The sequence below is a fragment of the Salmo salar genome, chromosome 03 (assembly GCF_965601325.2).
Source record: "Salmo salar chromosome 03, fSalSal1, whole genome shotgun sequence".
Lineage (NCBI taxonomy): Eukaryota > Metazoa > Chordata > Actinopteri > Salmoniformes > Salmonidae > Salmo > Salmo salar.
In genome coordinates this window covers 86,440,041-86,457,500 of record NC_138293.1, presented here as the reverse complement: position 1 = coordinate 86,457,500, position 17,460 = coordinate 86,440,041, and the positions used below count along the sequence as shown (strand labels likewise).

At 46.6% G+C, this 17,460-nt stretch overlaps 2 protein-coding genes across 3 annotated transcripts in view; one reads left to right on the top strand and one right to left on the bottom strand.

Annotated features, from left to right (window-relative positions):
• The window catches only part of LOC106592965 (coronin-7), a 384,873-nt gene that overhangs the window by 173,663 nt on the left and 193,750 nt on the right, over positions 1 to 17,460 (top strand). The gene's annotated exons all lie outside the window — the stretch shown is intronic.
• LOC106601886 (vasorin) overlaps positions 966 to 17,460 on the bottom strand; it is a 52,741-nt gene continuing 36,246 nt past the window's right edge. The window contains exons 3-4 of one of the 2 annotated variants that reach the window (XM_045715648.2): positions 16,650 to 16,770; positions 966 to 4,740 (exon numbers count right to left, since the gene is read on the bottom strand). In XM_045715648.2, the coding sequence (XP_045571604.2) occupies positions 2,627 to 4,705 (2,079 nt within the window). In that variant the 5' untranslated portion in view covers positions 4,706 to 4,740; positions 16,650 to 16,770 and the 3' untranslated portion in view covers positions 966 to 2,626. The remainder of the gene's footprint in view (positions 4,741 to 16,649; positions 16,771 to 17,460) is intronic. The other variant, XM_045715647.2, reaches the window with a different exon arrangement.

Below are 17,460 nucleotides of genomic sequence, written 5' to 3'. Positions count from 1 at the left end.
TACTACCTACTGGACTGTAGCTCTCCAGGAACAGGGTTGGAGAGCCCTGATTTAGAAGAAGAAAACAGACGTAACCTCAAATGTTTGTTTTCAGTTTTTTAATAATGTCAACATTGTGTTTTTTGCTCATTAAAATATGTTCACTTAATTCAAAAGGACATGGAAAGAGACGAACAATAACAACAAAGGTTCCCAAAATAAACAGGGAAAATGGGAATAATATCAAAAATATTTCAGGATATTTTCAATGTTTTTGTATTGTAAAACCAAGTATTCCAGTTAAGTTGTTTTGGTAGTTTTACACACTTTAAACAGATGTAATTTTAAGTGTTAAATATTGAGGCCTAAGTATTTGTTTACACTGCCCGGTGACACTGCCTGGTCACTAAGCATGTTAGAAGAGGGAACCCTTGTCTTGACATGCCCATTTCAGTAGGTTTTAATACTTTTAAAGACATGCTCCGGTACTTTAGCGACTGCTAAGTATTTGTTAAACTTCCCACTTTGGGCTGGATGTGTCAATATGTAGTTCAAAAATGCATACTCTATTCACAGAATGACTGTCAGTTAGCCATTTAATGTGTAGTTTAAAATGAACTTTTCTCTACATTTTCCCCCCAGCAATTCAAGTTCTAGCCAATGAGCTTTAGCCACATGCCATTTGAGTGACAGCTAGCTAGATGCACACACAGCAGAACTAGAAAGAGAAATTACATGGGGCACATATCTGCACATATGCAACGTAGTACGCAGGGACCACTTTTGTCTCATGAATGCTGCTTTCAGAACTACTGGCTAAAAACTATACAAAAGTACTGGAGAATGTCTTTAAATGTAGGTGTGTGTGTGTGTGTGTGTGTGTGTGTGTGTGTGTGTGTGTGTGTGTGTGTGTGTGTGTGTGTGTGTGTGTGTGTGGTGTGTGTGTGTGTGTGTGTGTGTGTGTGTGTGGTGTGTGTGTGTGTGTGTGTGTGTTAGTGGGGGATACAGTACTACTGAAGCATGACAGTGACTTGATGTCTGCCTCTCTGTGCACAAGACGGGACATGCTGCCACATTATCACTGAGCTGTTTACCGCCAGAGATCTTCATACTGTAGTCGGCATTGAGATCCTCATCGGGGGCAGGCAGGTTAGCGCCAGACACATAAAAGTTACTTAGACTGTTTTCACATTTTGAGATTTGAATCTCAATACTGGTGTTTCAGCATATTCTAGTTTGGTGTACAACTTTTTTCCAAATACAAGTCCTCAATGTCCCTCGTCCCAGACAGAGCCCATATAAAACCTTCAACTATATGCTACGCTTGGACTTTTCATAGTCTGCTTGGCTGCAAGTGAGCAAGACGGGGGACCCTTGTTTTCCAAAGACCAGTTAATGGTGCACAACAAAGCACCATAGAGGCTAATTCTGCCTGAGGGAAATCCACAAGCATCTATCTCTGAGGCTAGGCTAAACTAGGCTAGGCTAACAAGTGCGTTCTTGTGAATTGCGGTTTACTGAAATACCTGTGTTCCTTCTTGGGGACATAAACAATGAATAAAGCCTTTAGAAATGAACAGTTTATTTTTCCCCCTTCTCCTCTCTGTGGTAATCATGTGTGTGTGGTTGATCTGAGGCAGGCTCAGGGGATGTTTGATGTTCGCTGCAGCACAGAAACAAATGTTAAGGTTTCAGCTAACTGAAACTGTTTATCAGTGCTTTTTGTGTGGGGAGCGGGGGTGTTGAGGGTCAGAGAATGGAGAGGGGATTTAGTAAGTCTGCCCAGACCTACAGCTGCTTAGACTGTCTGACATTCGTAGGGTAAAGCCTTTGATTGACTTCGATGGTACAAACGAGTTTTAATCTTCAAAGATTTTAATCTGGGGTTTAATCTGTCTGTTAAATCACAAGCAGTTGGGGGGGATGGGTGGTAACAGTCACGTACTTACAGAAAAACAACAACAGAAAGAGTATAAAAACATTTACAAACACAACAGAAAAATGACAATTTCACTAAGCAATAGAGCCGAAACAAAGCATGGTAAATGTCAGCCACCTTGCTTTTCAATTACTGAAAACAGTTCTCTTCATTTGGTGACTCGGATGTCATTCACAGCAAGCACCACTGGAGTAGTGCTGAGGTGCTACGGAGCAAAATAATTGCTTCTACTCTTTTTACATAGTTCAGTTATCACAAGGGGTGCACAGCAATACACCCCCATTTCAGTGCAGAGCCCATTTTAGAGTAGACACAGCAGGGATTAGGTCACTATGACCCTGTTGTCTCTCTGCCTGGCCCAGCCTCGCTTGACCTTTGACTTGCTGTGGAGAGTGGGAGCACTCAGTAGCGAGCCGCGGGGCGCCAGTCCAGCAATGTGATTGTAGAAACAAAGCAGGAGGTGTGGAAATAAGAATAAAGGCACTTTAAAAGGCTACCTTATTTTCAAATAATAATTTCAAACATATTTTAATGTCTGCACAGTTAAGTATTGGTTCCATTTCTCAATTGCTGACACATGGCTGGCCGGTCCTCTCTTTCTCCTTTACTGTCACCAACAACTCTAGCTGGTGTCTAGTTCGTGAGGGAAGGAGTAGCTAGAGGTACTTAGTCTTACCCTCTGGGTCTGAGTAGCAACAGAGATGGGTGTCAGAAATAAGAGGGCTTATGAGAGAGAGCCATGTTGTTGTACGGCGTGCAATGATCCTGTATTAGCAGCACCTCGTACTCCAGGCCGCCATTTTGAACCACAGCCGGCTCCGGCTGCTTTTGGGGCATCGCCCCCCCAATGTTGGGACCAGCCTTGACTCCCTCCAGCTCCAGCTGGGCTGGCTCACACTCCAGATCCAGGTGGCCCTTGGCCCGTTTCCTCCTTATGTAGCACACCACCCCCACAGCGGCTGCAACCAGGACTAGGAGCAGCAGGATGGCCAGAGCCGGCACCAGCATGGTGGTCAGCCTCTTGTCCTCCACCTGCCTCCCTGTGGCAGTGTGCTGCTGGGCCGCTGTGTGGGCCTCCGTGCAGACGCTGTCCCCACCGCTGAAGTCGCCAAGCGGGCTGGCGCACACTGTGTAGGTGGAGTTGGGCCGCAGCCCCCTCAGGGTGTACTCCGGGTAGGAAGCGGGCACGCTGAGCTGCATGGGACGCCGGTCGGGCCCCGACAGGTTGCGGTATGTCAGACGGATGCCACGGATGTAGGGCCGGACCTTGATGTAGCGGTGCAGGTCCAGCAGGATGGAGGAGCTGGTCACCAGGCGCGAGCTGATGTCGGGGGTGTCGGCGGTGACAGTTGCCGTGGAAATGTCATTGTTGTTGTCATTGTGGTCCTGATCAGGAGGGGGGTGGGAGTGGTGGCGGTTCTCGCAATAGGTGCCGTAGAAGCCACGAGGGCAGGTGCACTCCAGATGGCCTTGCCCGTCCAGCCGACAGGTGCCCCCATTCAAGCAGGTCTGGGAGGGGCAGAAGAAGTCCACCTCTGGGTCTTGGCTGCTGCTGCTGGGAGAGGCAGGGACGGGGAGCAGAGGCTGGCTGTCTGTCCCAGTTGAGGTGTCCTCCTCGCTGGGCCCTAGTGCAGGGATGGCTGGGGAGGTGCTAGGCAGGGTGGTGACCGGAGGGGGCATGGTGGTGCTGGTTCTGACTGTGCTAGCGGTGACCGTAGTGGTGGTGGGGCAGCCAAACTCCCTGTGCTCCAGCCTCTCCAGCACCTTCCCAGCGTTGAGGGGAGGGAAGTGGCAGCGGGTCTCCTCCGTCCTGCCCAGAGTCACCCCCTGGTTCCTGAGCCACCCGGGGAACCAGGCCAGGGTGCACAGGCAGTTGAAAGGGTTCTCGGCCACCGTCAGCTTAGTCAGGTGAGGGAAAAGCTGTGCGAACCCGTCGGGCAAGCCCTGCAGACTCAGGTTGCTGATGTCCAGCTCCTGAAGTTCGCTCAGGTTTTTCAGGTCCTCCAGCTTCAGTGGGCCCATGGGGTTCCCGGACAGGCTCAGGTAGATAAGGCCCCGGGCCTCCCTCAGCGCCAGGGGGAAGGAGCCCAGCTCGTTGCCAGAGATGTCCAGTTCGTGGAGGTTCCCCAGGCTGGCCATCAGGTCCTCGTTCAGGCTTTCAAGGCCCAGGCCGGCCAGCTTCAGAGACTCCAGATTGGGCATCTGGAGGTCGGCTGACCCCAGGGATGGGAGGGTGTTGAAGCGGAGGTCCAGCAGCAGCAGTCTGGGCATGGCTAGGGTGGGGAGCGAGGTGAGCTGGTTTCCCTGCAGCTTGAGCTCCAGCAGCTGCTCCAGGCTGTGGAAGGCGGCAGGGTGTATAGTCCGGATGTGGTTGCTGTAGAGGTACAGCCTCTCCAGTAGGGCCATGCCTGCAAAGCTCTCCTCTGACAGATAGGTGATCTGGTTTGCTGAGAGGTCCAAGTTCCTCAGTGAAGTCAGAGGCTCAAAAACCCGGTCGGGCAGTACCGTGACTTTGTTCTGACTCAGATCCAGCATCTCCAGGCTCTCCATCCCCACAAAGTCTTCCTCCGCCAGGGTCTCGATGCCGTTGGCGAAGAGGTAGAGGTTCTTGGTGGGTTCCGGGACGCCGTGGGGCATGGTGGCAGAGCGGCGCTGGAAACAGAAGATGGATTCTGGGGTGGAGCAGGTGCAGTCCTGGGGACAGTCGCTGGCCAGAGTCCTGCCGGGGAGCCGGAGCAAGAGGAGAAGGAGGAAGGGCGTCAGTGGAGGGAGGAAGAAGGCCTTCATGGTGCCACTGGAGTCACTCTCTCTCCTCTCTCAGCCTGAAAGGACAGATCAAGGACAAGGTCAGCTATAGAAAGAGATGCTTTAAACGCAGTGCCACTGAGTAATAGAATACACAGACAGAGACAAGTCTTATCTTTGTCATGTCTTGCTGGAAACTGTGAAGGACATGGGAAAGGAAGGCAAGGTGTTGAGGTGTTGAACATAGAGACAACCTAGAGATGTAGGACATAGAGACAACCTAGAGGTGTTGAACATAGAGACAACCTAGAGGTTTAGGACATAGAGACAACCTAGAGGTGTTGAACATAGAGACAACCTAGAGGTGTAGAACATGGAGACAACCTAGAGGTGTGGGACATAGAGACAGCCTAGAGGTGTAGAACATGGAGACAACCTAGAATTATAGGACATAACGACAACCTAGCGATGTAGGACATAGAGACAGCCTAGAGGTGTAGAACATAGAGACAACCTAGAATTATAGGACATAAAGACAACCTAGCGATGTAGGACATAGAGACAGCCTAGAGGTGTAGAACATAGAGACAACCTAGAATTATAGGACATAAAGACAACCTAGAGATGTAGGACATAGAGACAGCCTAGAGGTGTGGGACATAGAGACAGCCTAGAGGTGTGGGACATAGAGACAACCTAGAGGTGTGGGACATAGAGACAACCTAGAGGTGTGGGACATAGAGACAGCCTAGAGGTGTGGGACATAGAGACAGCCTAGAGGTGTGGGACATAGAGACAGCCTAGAGGTGTGGGACATAGAGACAGCCTAGAGGTGTGGGACATAGAGACAGCCTAGAGGTGTGGGACATAGAGACAGCCTAGAGGTGTGGGACATAGAGACAGCCTAGAGGTGTGGGACATAGAGACAGCCTAGAGGTGTGGGACATAGAGACAACCTAGAGGTATGGGACATAGAGACAACCTAGAAGTATAGGACATAGAGACAACCTAGAAGTGTAGGACATAGAGACAACCTAGAAGTGTAGGACATAGAGACAACCTAGAAGTGTAGGACATAGAGACAACCTAGAAGTGTAGGACATAGAGACAACCTAGAGGTGTAGGACATAGAGACAACCTAGAGGTGTAGAACATAGAGACAACCTAGAAATATAGGACATAGAGGTATAGAAGTGCTAAATTGAGATATACAGCAATTCTGTACTATAACTACCCTTCAGATCTGTATAATGTGTCACAAATCTGTATAGATCTTTATGATGTATTAGTTTCTCTTTTTTCATGTGGTTAGCACAATATGTGGGGTTATTATCGTCGTCTAGACTGAGCACACATGAAGGATCAAAGACGTGGTCTCTTGACACAGGGCTCTTCAAACAATGGGCCGTAGTACGGCAGTGACCTCAGGGCTTTGAGTCATTTTCCACTGGACTCAGGGGAAAGAAATGTCCCTTTGCTACTCTCTATCTAATGTTGCCACAGTCTGACCAAGGTGACTTGAACTTGATAGTATTGTATCAGACACTGAAGAATGGATGTGGATCATGGATGTTGTTTTCCTTTCTGAGGTATTCTCCTAGAACAGATTGTTAGTTACTGTGGTAGCAGGTTTGGTAGCTGCTTCATTAACATAAACCTTGCTATAGGTCCTTGTAGTACTTGGTGCTGTGGACTGGTAAACACATTTGTCTGTCTGTCTGTCTGTCTGTCTGTCTGTCTGTCTGTCTGTCTGTCTGTCTGTCTGTCTGTCTGTCTGTCTGTCTGTCTGTCTGTCTGTCTGTCTGTCTGTCTGTCTGTCTGTCTGTCTGTCAGGGTCTGGACAGCCCACCCACTACCATTTACAGTTCTTCACACACTGTGGTTGAACAGGAAGCACATTTAACCATTTTCTCCATGTTTACGTCAAACTCTTTAGCCCGTGAAACCACGTTACAGACAAACGCACGAACACACACACAAATTGTTCAGATTACGATGTCTGAGGAAGGCCATGAAGCCTGTCAAGAACTCCAGTCACCCAAGCCACGGACTGTTACCATCTGGCATATGGAATCGGAGCATCGGGTCTCGGCCCAACAGGCTCCGAGACCGCTTCTACCACCAGGCCATCAGACTGTTGAACAACTGACCCTAGCTGTTTACCTGCACCTTAGAGACTGTTTACACTGACTCTCCACACGTCCAACCCTTGCACACAACTACACACCAACATACACAACCACACACATGCACACACATAGTCAACACTGCTGTTGGATTTGATACTTCTATTCAACTGCGTAAAGACACTACCCACTTTACATTTGGAACACAGTTCTACTTGATCATTACACATTCATCATCTATACTGTATATCTTATTAGATCCGTTTTATTACTATGGATACTACCTTCCTCTATGACTTATTATTTTAGATTCAACGTTTTTATTATTATTGATATAGATATTGTACTGCATTGTTGAGGGAGCTAGCGTGTTAGCATTTCACTGTACCTTTTATACCTGCTGTTAACTGTTTTATACCTGTGTTTGCTGTTTTATACCTGCTGTTTGCTGTTTTATACCTGCTGTTTTATACCTGCTGTTTTATACCTGCTGTAAGCTCTTTTATACCTGCTGTTAGCTCTTTTATACCTGCTGTTAGCTCTTTTATACCTGCTGTTAGCTCTTTTATACCTGCTGTTAGCTCTTTTATACCTGCTGTTAGCTCTTTTATACCTGCTGTTAACGGTTTCATACCTGCTGTTAACCGCTGTTAACGGTTTTATACCTGCTGTTTGCTGTTTTATACCTGCTGTTTGCTGTTTTATACCTGCTGTTTGCTGTTTTATACCTGCTGTTTTATACCTGCTGTCAGCTGTTTTATACCTGCTATTAGCTGTTTTATACCTGCTGTTTTATACCTGCTGTTAGCTGTTTTATACCTGCTGTTAACTGTTTTATACCTGCTGTTAGCTGTTTTATACCTGCTGTTAACGGTTTTATACCTGCTGTTTTATACCTGCTGTTTGCTGTTTTATACCTGCTGTTTTATACCTGCTGTTAACTGTTTTATACCTGCTGTTTGCTGTTTTATAACTGCTGTTTTATACCTGCTGTTTTATACCTGCTGTTTGCTGTTTTATACCTGCTGTTTTATACCTGCTGTTTGCTGTTTTATACCGCTGTTTGCTGTTTTATAACTGCTGTTTATACCTGCTGTTTTATACCTGCTGTTTGCTGTTTATACCTGCTGTTTTATACCTGCTGTTTGCTGTTTTATACCTGCTGTTAGCTCTTATACCTGCTGTTTATACCTGCTGTAAGCGGTTTTATACCTGCTCTTAGCTCTTTTATACCTGCTGTAAGCGGTTTTATACCTGCTCTTAGCGGTTTTATACCTGCTGTTAGTACAAACAGCTCCTTGTTTCCCTCTCATTTCTCCACTTTTACAACTGTACCAAGTCTCTGTCTGTGACTGTAATTATGTGATATACGATATAGTGCATGTGTGCACATGCATCTGTGTGTGATTTAGCTTGCGGTGCTCTAAACTTGTGTCCTTATCGATATCCTGGAGCTGCTTTCCTGACAAACGCTCAGTATAAATAACCTAAAATTACAATATTGTCATTACTCAAAACTTTGGCAAACGCTCCTTACTAAACACGTCTGAGAAATACAGTAGAAACTCAGAGATGCTGAGAGAGGTGCTTTTGTATCCAAAGGGAGGATAGTGTCAGATGGGCATGTGAAGTAATTTACACCCCTGATTCACTTGAGACCCAGCATATTCAGGCCCGAGACAGAACACCTGTAAGATCACATAACTTAGACTTGAGTTGAAAGAGAGCGAGGGAAGGGAGGAAAGAAAGAGGGGGGAATGGCTGGCATATAAAGGGAAGACGAGTCACTCAAGTGAGTCATTGAAGACGTTTATCATCCTTCGTTCCGAGGATTAATCGCACGGGTTAGTGGCCTTGAGCGAGGAGAGAGTAAAATAAAGATTTTCAATCTTTCTTCATTCCTTCTGTCCTCCCCTTCTCTCTCTCTCTCTCCCTACTTCTCTCTTTCTCTCCCTCCCTACCTTTCTCTCTCTCGCTCTCTGGGCTTATAAGGACAGTGTGGGGGGTTTAATATCCGCAGTTCATGTTGGGGTGAAATACGCCAAGCTTAGTTTTATTGTACACTGCAGGGAGACTGCGACGGTGGCCATTATTTTCTCTCCCTTTAAACATGAGCCACGCAGACACAATCATCTGATTTATATTCAACTATTCCTTTTCCACCTGCAGTGTTTTCACTTTCTCTTTAACTCTGCTTTTATTTGGAAAGCAGGTTTCAACATTTAGATTGTTTTTAATGATTTAAGTTGACTGCTCGCTGTGTGAGTGGAAGTTGTAGACACCTTCAGGTTGAATTTCTTCACTTAAGGGAGTTTCTTAAGCGCTGTTTTAATGGTACTGGTTACTGTTTGGGGTACTACCTGGATTGTTCTTGTATAGTAGGGTTTGTCATGACAAATGTACACATAATACTCCCAGAGAACACTCTGTTCTGAGTTGCTTGAGGGGTTGAAAGGGTACAACACTAAAAATGTCCTAGACAATGACTGAAACTTTCCCATATTCATTTTCCTTTCTATCTCTCTCTTCCTTTCTGCCTCGCTGTCTGTCTTTACTCACTTGTAGCACTGACCCACCCGTTCAGCCAATGCACAACTTTGCTGCAACCTTGTAGCAACATTGTGAGGCAGAGATCACACTCTCCCATCTGAAAACACAACCCTGAGCTACAGAGATAGTGCCACCATGGTTACGGTAACTTCCGCCCTTACCCTTCCACTTTTTCCAAACATTGCCAGTCATTCTCAAGGTCCTCTCTCTCTCTGCTAACTCTTTGATATATGAGTCTTTTGCCTGCAGAGAGACACATTATCACGTCCTGCATTAGGTCATACTGTAGCCGCCTGCCCACACAAGTCATTATCTTATAGCTGATCACGCTGTTCAAGTTAATTACTGATTGAATTTATTCCACTTAGTCTAGTTGCTTCTGCGTCACATTGAAGAATAATCTGGTTGTTTGGTTGTGTGCCATTGCCACGTTGTTGCCAGAGTCTGGAAATCTTTTATCCACGTTTATCTGTCTGAAAAGTTGGCTCTGCTTCCTTGTCTCTCTAACGATGAATGAACCATCATCATCTTCACCTTTATCCCTCACTCTCTCTGTTCTCTCTCGTTCTAGCTCCTACTCTCAGCAGGCAACACAAGCTGTATGCGCCTGTGTGTAATAACACTGTTATAACCACTGAGCCCCACTGATGATGGACATGACATATGATGAACTTTGCAGAAGGAAACAGAGCAGGTTTTTTACATTCTTGCGGCTAGCGTTTCATTAATTCACTGGCAGCCATGCGATCTTTTCCTCCAAAAGCCGGTTTTAGTTGCGGCCGTATAAAACTACCAAAAATGCACAAGGCTTGTGCCAAGTAGATATTACGGTTGAAACGGAGCCACCGAGTACACTTGCACTGCATATCTGCAATCTGTTTTTCCTCTCTGGAGTTTCCCTGTTCTCTTTTACAGTTCTTTATTTCGCTTGTACATTTTCTTTACTGAAAAACACGGCCTCGAATGTCAAGAGTTGGAGAGGAGATGTAAGGGCTGGGAGGCAGGGGAAAGAGGAAGGAGGGGGGGGACACAAAGGCCATCAAAGTTAATTTCTAGCCCAGTATCATCCCTTCACATCACGCCACCACTGTGGTATGTATTTTCCTCCTCTTTCAGCATACCTCTCTTTTCTCTTTCCACTCTTCCTGGAAATCATAACACTTGATATGAAAAAGTTTTTTTCCCCTGTAGTTCCTTGAAACCGGATGACATTAAAGAAGAGAGGTGTAGTGGTAATATCTTGGATGCTTTCCCTGAGCTACACATTCCTATTGTTCCAAGTCATTACATGTTAAAGCCAAGGCTGGGCAGAGATGTATTGTTCTACAGCCAAATACCAATAAAGTAGCTTTAGTATTGTGCCATTGGGTCAGGTTAACAAAGTAGCCAGCAGCTAACTCACTAACAACTATCGACAGCCAACACCTGCTAACTCTGTGAGAAATACCTCTTAACTTCTGCCAACAGTGCAAAAAGTACTAACTTAGCTTTTCTTTTTGCCAACAATGCAAAAAGTACTGTGTTGGACCCAGTCAGCATTAGGTATAGACCTAGTAATTGTTTCTGGAAAATCTTGTTCAGACAGTGAAGATAGCATCTGATGGAGGTACAGTCTGCCATTTGACCACAGTGTAATGGGTAGTAGGGGTGAGGGGTCGCAGTTATCCCATGGGTTTAAACACAACACCTGGGGGAATGCATTATAATGGACTGATAATGGAATTCAGTGGATTGTAATGGATTTCTGCTCATGTAACTAACTGGTGGTCCGCCTGAACTGCACTTCAACATTACATGTGTATAGAACTTCCCTCACAGGAAAATAAAGTTCTTCTAAATTAAATAGAGTTTTCTACTAGCAGGTTCTTCACTATGACTTCATTCGGCTTATGTGTGACTTTGCTGAAGTTTCTAAAACGTGGCTTGAGTTTTTCCTTTGGTTAAGCCATAAAGTCAACAGAGAGACATGAACCCGGGCTCTTCTCATGATATACAGCCTATAAAAGTCAACAGAGAGACATGAACCCGGGCTCTTCTCATGATATACAGCCTATAATAGTCAACAGAGAGACATGAACCCGGGCTCTTCTCATGATATACAGCCTATAATAGTCAACAGAGAGACATGAACCCGGACTCTTCTCATGATATACAGCCTATAATAGTCAACAGAGAGACATGAACCCGGACTCTTCTCATGATATACAGCCTATAATAGTCAACAGAGAGACATGAACCCGGACTCTTCTCATGATATACAGCCTATAATAGTCAACAGAGAGACATGAACCCGGGCTCTTCTCATGATATACAGCCTATAATAGTCAACAGAGAGACATGAACCCGGGCTCTTCTCATGATATACAGCCTATAATAGTCAACAGAGAGACATGAACCCGGGCTCTTCTCATGATATACAGCCTATAATAGTCAACAGAGAGACATGAACCCGGGCTCTTCTCATGATATACAGCCTATAATAGTCAACAGAGAGACATGAACCCGGGCTCTTCTCATGATATACAGCCTATAATAGTCAACAGAGAGACATGAACCCGGGCTCTTCTCATGATATACAGCCTATAATAGTCAACAGAGAGACATGAACCCGGGCTCTTCTCATGATATACAGCCTATAATAGTCAACAGAGAGACATGAACCCGGACTCTTCTCATGATATACAGCCTATAATAGTCAACAGAGAGACATGAACCCGGGCTCTTCTCATGATATACAGCCTATAATAGTCAACAGAGAGACATGAACCCGGGCTCTTCTCATGATATACAGCCTATAATAGTCAACAGAGAGACATGAACCCGGACTCTTCTCATGATATACACTCTTCTCATGATATACAGCCTATAATAGTCAACAGAGAGACATGAACCCGGGCTCTTCTCATGATATACAGCCTATAATAGTCAACAGAGAGACATGAACCCGGACTCATCTCATGATATATGAACCCGGGCTCTTCTCATGATATACAGCCTATAATAGTCAACAGAGAGACATGAACCAGGGCTCTTCTCATGATATACAGCCTATAATAGTCAACAGAGAGACATGAACCCGGACTCTTCTCAATGATATACAGCCTATAATAAAAAGCAGGACGGCTGGTACTATTACAGGGTTGGGAAATGAAGAAGAGGTAGATGGAAAGACAGGGAAGAGTGTGGCTGGATGGATCTGCTGTGCTGGATGGCTGGATGGATCTGCTGTGCTGGATGGATATGTTGTGCTGTGTGGCTGGATGGATATGCTGTGCTGGATGGATCTGCTGTGCTGGATGGATATGCTGTGCTGTGTGGCTGGATGGATCTGCTGTGCTGGATGGATCTGCTGTGCTGTGTGGCTGGATGGATATGCTGTGCTGGATGGATCTGCTGTGCTGGATGGCTGGATGGATCTGCTGTGCTGTGTGGCTGGATGGATATGCTGTGCTGTGTGGCTGGATCGATCTGCTGTGCTGTGTGGCTGGATGGATCTGCTGTGCTGTGTGGCTGGATGGATCTGCTGTGCTGGATGGATATGCTGTGCTGTGTGGCTGGATGGATATGCTGTGCTGGATGGATCTGCTGTGCTGTGTGGCTAGATGGATCTGCTGTGCTGGATGTATCTGCTGTGCTGGATGGATATGCTGTGCTGTGTGGCTAGATGGATATGCTGTGCTGGATGGCTGGATGGATCTGCTGTGCTGTGTGGCTGGATGGATCTGCTGTGCTGGATGGATCTGCTGTGCTGTGTGGCTGGATGGATCTGCTGTGCTGGATGGATCTGTTGTGCTGGATGGATCTGTTGTGCTGGATGGATCTGTTGTGCTGGATGGATATGCTGGATGGATCTGCTGTGCTGTGTGGCTGGATGGATCTGCTGTGCTGTGTGGCTGGATGGATCTGCTGTGCTGTGTGGCTGGATGGATCTGCTGTGCTGTGTGTCTGGATGGATCTGCTGTGCTGTGTGGCTGGGATGGATCTGCTGTGTGGCTTTATGGATCTGCCTGTGTGGCTTTATGGATGTGCTGTGTGGCTTTATGGATCTGCTGTGCTGTGTGGCTGGATGGATCTGCTCTGTGGCTGGATGGGATCTGCTGTGCTGTGTGGCTTTATGGATCTGCTGTGCTGTGTGGCTTTATGGATCTGCTGTGCTGTGTGGCTTTATGGATCTGCTGTGCTGTGTGTAGAGAAAAGAGAAAAAGGGATTGGGAAAGAATAACAGGGAATGAAGGCTGGGGAAAGGGAAACTCTAGCAACAGTTGGAGGATGGTAAAAACAGACATTTTGCAAGTTTGCCTGGCGCAATAGAATAGTCCCTAAAGTGCAATCCCCGATCATCTGGCAGACTCAATCGAACACCCAAAGTATTTAAAAGAAAAAAAATACTATTTGAACCGAGATCTGTCACAACATAGACACATACAGCAGTATGCAGTACAGAACAAACATCAGCCAATCACACCTTTCCCTGAACAGAGGGAGCCGGAGGATACAGGCGCTGGAGGATACAGGCAAGAGACGGGGGACGGGTGTAGGGGAGCAGGGCCAGAATACACAAGATCAAGGGAGCCATGCAGTATAGATGGAGGTATGAGTGTCGGGAGAGGAGGAGAGAGAGGGGAGGCCGACATGAAAGAAAGCGAGAGAGACGTAAGGAGGGGAGCTATGTAGATGAAGTTTGGAATATTTTCCAAAGAAACCCAATGTTGTGATTCTTGCTCTCTGGGGTCTATGTTTATTTTACTGTGCCTCATTCTGACCAGGGTCCAGAGAATCTGATAGCCCAGAGGGAGCCATGAGGCCGGGGCAGGCAGAGAGGGAGCCATGAGGCCGGGGCAGGCAGAGAGGGAGCCATGAGGCCGGGGCAGGCAGAGAGGGAGCCATGAGGCCCGGGGCAGGCAGAGAGGGAGCCATGAGGCCGGGGCAGGCTTAGAATATGTGGACAACTATAAATACCTAGGTGTCTGGCTAGACTGTAAACTCTCCTTCCAGACTCACATTAAGCATCTCCAATCCAAAATTAAATCTAGAATCGGCTTCCTATTTTACAACAAAGCATCCTTCACTCATGCTGCCAAACACACCCTCATAAAACTGACCATCCTACCGATCCTCGACTTCGGCGATGTCATTTACAAAATAGCCTCCAACACTCTACTCAGAAAATTGGATGCAGTCTATCACAGTGCCATCCGTTTTGTCACCAAAGCCCCATATAATACCCACCACTGCGACCTGTATGCTCTCGTTGGCTGGCCCTCGCTTCATATTCGTTGCCAAACCCACTGGCTCCAGATCGTCTATAAGTCTTTGCTAGGTAAAGCCCCGCCTTATCTCAGCTCACTGGTCACCATAGCAGCACCCACCCGTAGCAAGCGCTCCAGCAGGTATATCTCACTGGTGAACCCCAAAGTCAATTCCTGCTTTGGTCGTCTTTCCTTCCAGTTCTCTGCTGCCAATGACTGGAACGAATTGCAAAAATCTCTGAAACTGGAGACTCATATCTCCCTCACGAACTTTAAGCACCAGCTGTCAGAGCAGCTCACAGATCACTGCACCTGTACATAGCTCATCTGTAAATAGCCCATCCAACTACCTCATCCCCATACTGTATTTATTTATTTATCATGCTCCTTTGCACCCTAGTATCTCCACTTGCACATTCATCTTCTGCACATCTACCATTCCAGTGTTTAATTGCTATATTGTAATTATTTTGCCACTATGGCCTATTTATTGTGTAACTGTGTTGTTGTTTGTGTCGCACTGCTTTGCTTTATCTTGGCCAGGTCACAGTTGTAAATGACAACTTGTTCTCAACTAGCCTACCTGGTTAAATAAAGGTGAAATAAAAGGTGAAATGTTCAGAACGGTGCAGATAGAAATGTATAGAATACAGACTCCACCACCTGCCACACAGTCATGTCTGTTCCACATCTGAGCTCAAATAGTATTTCAAATACTAGAGAAAAGTCCTTAAAGTGAAAACCACGCCCACCTGGCACTCCAAAGCAAACGCTCAAAGTATTTGGAAGATTTCGGACAGTGGTTGAACCCAGGTCTGCTATCATCCTGGGAGGAATGCAGCCGTTGAGCATCAGCTTCTCTCCTCCTAGGGCTTGTCATTTCCTCTCTGCTGTCTCCACCGCTCTTTGCCTCCTCTCTGTTTAAACTTGAAACATTCCTGTGCAGCAGCTGAGTTTGAAAGGGAGCTTCCTCCGAGTCTCATCTGTCTACAAACACACACTCGGCTCTTGCAACATTAGATTAAGAGGACGTTTCCCCTTTAGGAAAGCTATACATTTCCCAAGAAAAACGGGGAAAATCTCAACAGACTAGGGACTTGACTGACTGTATGTGTGGATGGAGTAAGCACAGAATGACACAGAACACTAGAGAGGACATACATGACTAAAATGACTAAAATGACTAAATACAGTAGTACATAACAATATGTATCTCTATGGGAGTAGGGCTTTCTTTGTTCCTACTCTCATTACACAACTAGAGTTGTAACATCTGTGCTCTCTGGGTTTGAATTGGACCGTATGTATTATAAAAAGCAGATGAATGTGCGGCGCTGCCGGTGCTTCAGGCCAGGAGCTAGCCTAGCTAGGCTGTGGTAGAGGAGAGTATGCATGGCAACATCTCTGCGTAACACTGTGCAAGAAAAACATGTGGCTGAGTGCTGAAAATGTAAATAAACAGAAGAGGAGCGGAGAAATGGAAGAAGGACTTTCTTTCTCTCTCTCCCTGCTCTCTCACTCTCTGTCCCTCTTTTTCTTCTCAAGACATAGAGGTAAAAGCAAGAAAACAGGGGGAACCAAAAGGAGAGAGGGATAGAAAACAAAGGTCCAACAAGCAGGGAGAAACAGAAAGAAGGGTCGGTCCTGTCACTAGTCAGTCAAGTGGAGGCTGAGATGGGTTTAAAGGTCTAGCCTGCATGAGAGAGAGTCGTGAAGCCTCAGCAATTATAGCTTCACAGGGCCTCCCAGGCCCAGGGCCCAATGTCAAGAGCCCTTAACTCCAGCGAAAGGACAGGAGCCAGGGCCATGTGGAGAAGCTGTCACTTCTAAGATCTTAACGCTGTGTCATCTTTCCCTCATGCCCCTGGCTGCGGTTCTCTAATGGTACGGCCCTCACGCTGTCCTAGCAGGGGGCAGTCCTGGTCAAAACCATCAATCTCAGACAACGGGGGTCAATGAGAGAAAGAAAGGGAGATGGAGGGAGAGAAAGAGCAGGAGAGAGAGGGGAAGATTAAACATCAGAGCCTAGTGAGAAAGGCAGGATGTGGAGGCGAAGCAGACCTGACATTCGTTAAGCGCCCGTTTGAAGGAATAAAATCTCCTGCCATCCATCAGGCTGGTAGTGAGAGCTGGGATAGCATGTTGGGATGTGGCCTGAGCAGGCCCTTTTCTTGTGGTGGGCCTGAAATATACCAGAGAGAGAGTTGTGTGCAGCAGCTTGCAAAGTTCGTTTCACGGTATTGCCGCCGTAACCCCCCCTTCACACCACTACAAAGATACTGTGGCTGCCAGAGGTTCATTGTCCCTGACAGATGTCGTAAAATCATTACCCCCTCCTTCCTTTTCTTCTCTCTATTCTCTATATTGCCAGATTAATCTTTGACTGAACTCTCTCTAAGGCTTGTTCCAGTAAAGTCAGAACGGACAGAAAGTTATTTGTGTCAGACTGAAGATTCTTCGCCAACTGTGCTTTCTCCGATGTCAAGATCCATCTCTTCTTACTACTAGGTTGCATAGCACCTTGGGAGAGAAAAGCAGTTTATAATTTACATTTGTTATTATCATTCACTGGATAACAAGCTGCAAGTGTACTTGGCATGGTCACCGAAAGCCTTGATCGTATTGCAGAAGAGGGAAAACAAGTTCTTCAATTTCTTTCTCTTCCTCCCCCGTCTCTTTCATATTAGTCTCTACCTCCTTTTCTCCATCAACAATTCCCTCTATCCATCCTCTCTCCCTCCCTCCCTCCCTCCCTCCCTCCCTCCCTCCCTCCCTCCCTCCCTCCCTCCCTCCCTCCCTCCTTCCCTCCCTCCCTGCTCCCTCCCTCCCTCCCTCCCTGCTCCCTCCCCCCTCAACCCTTATAGATTCAACG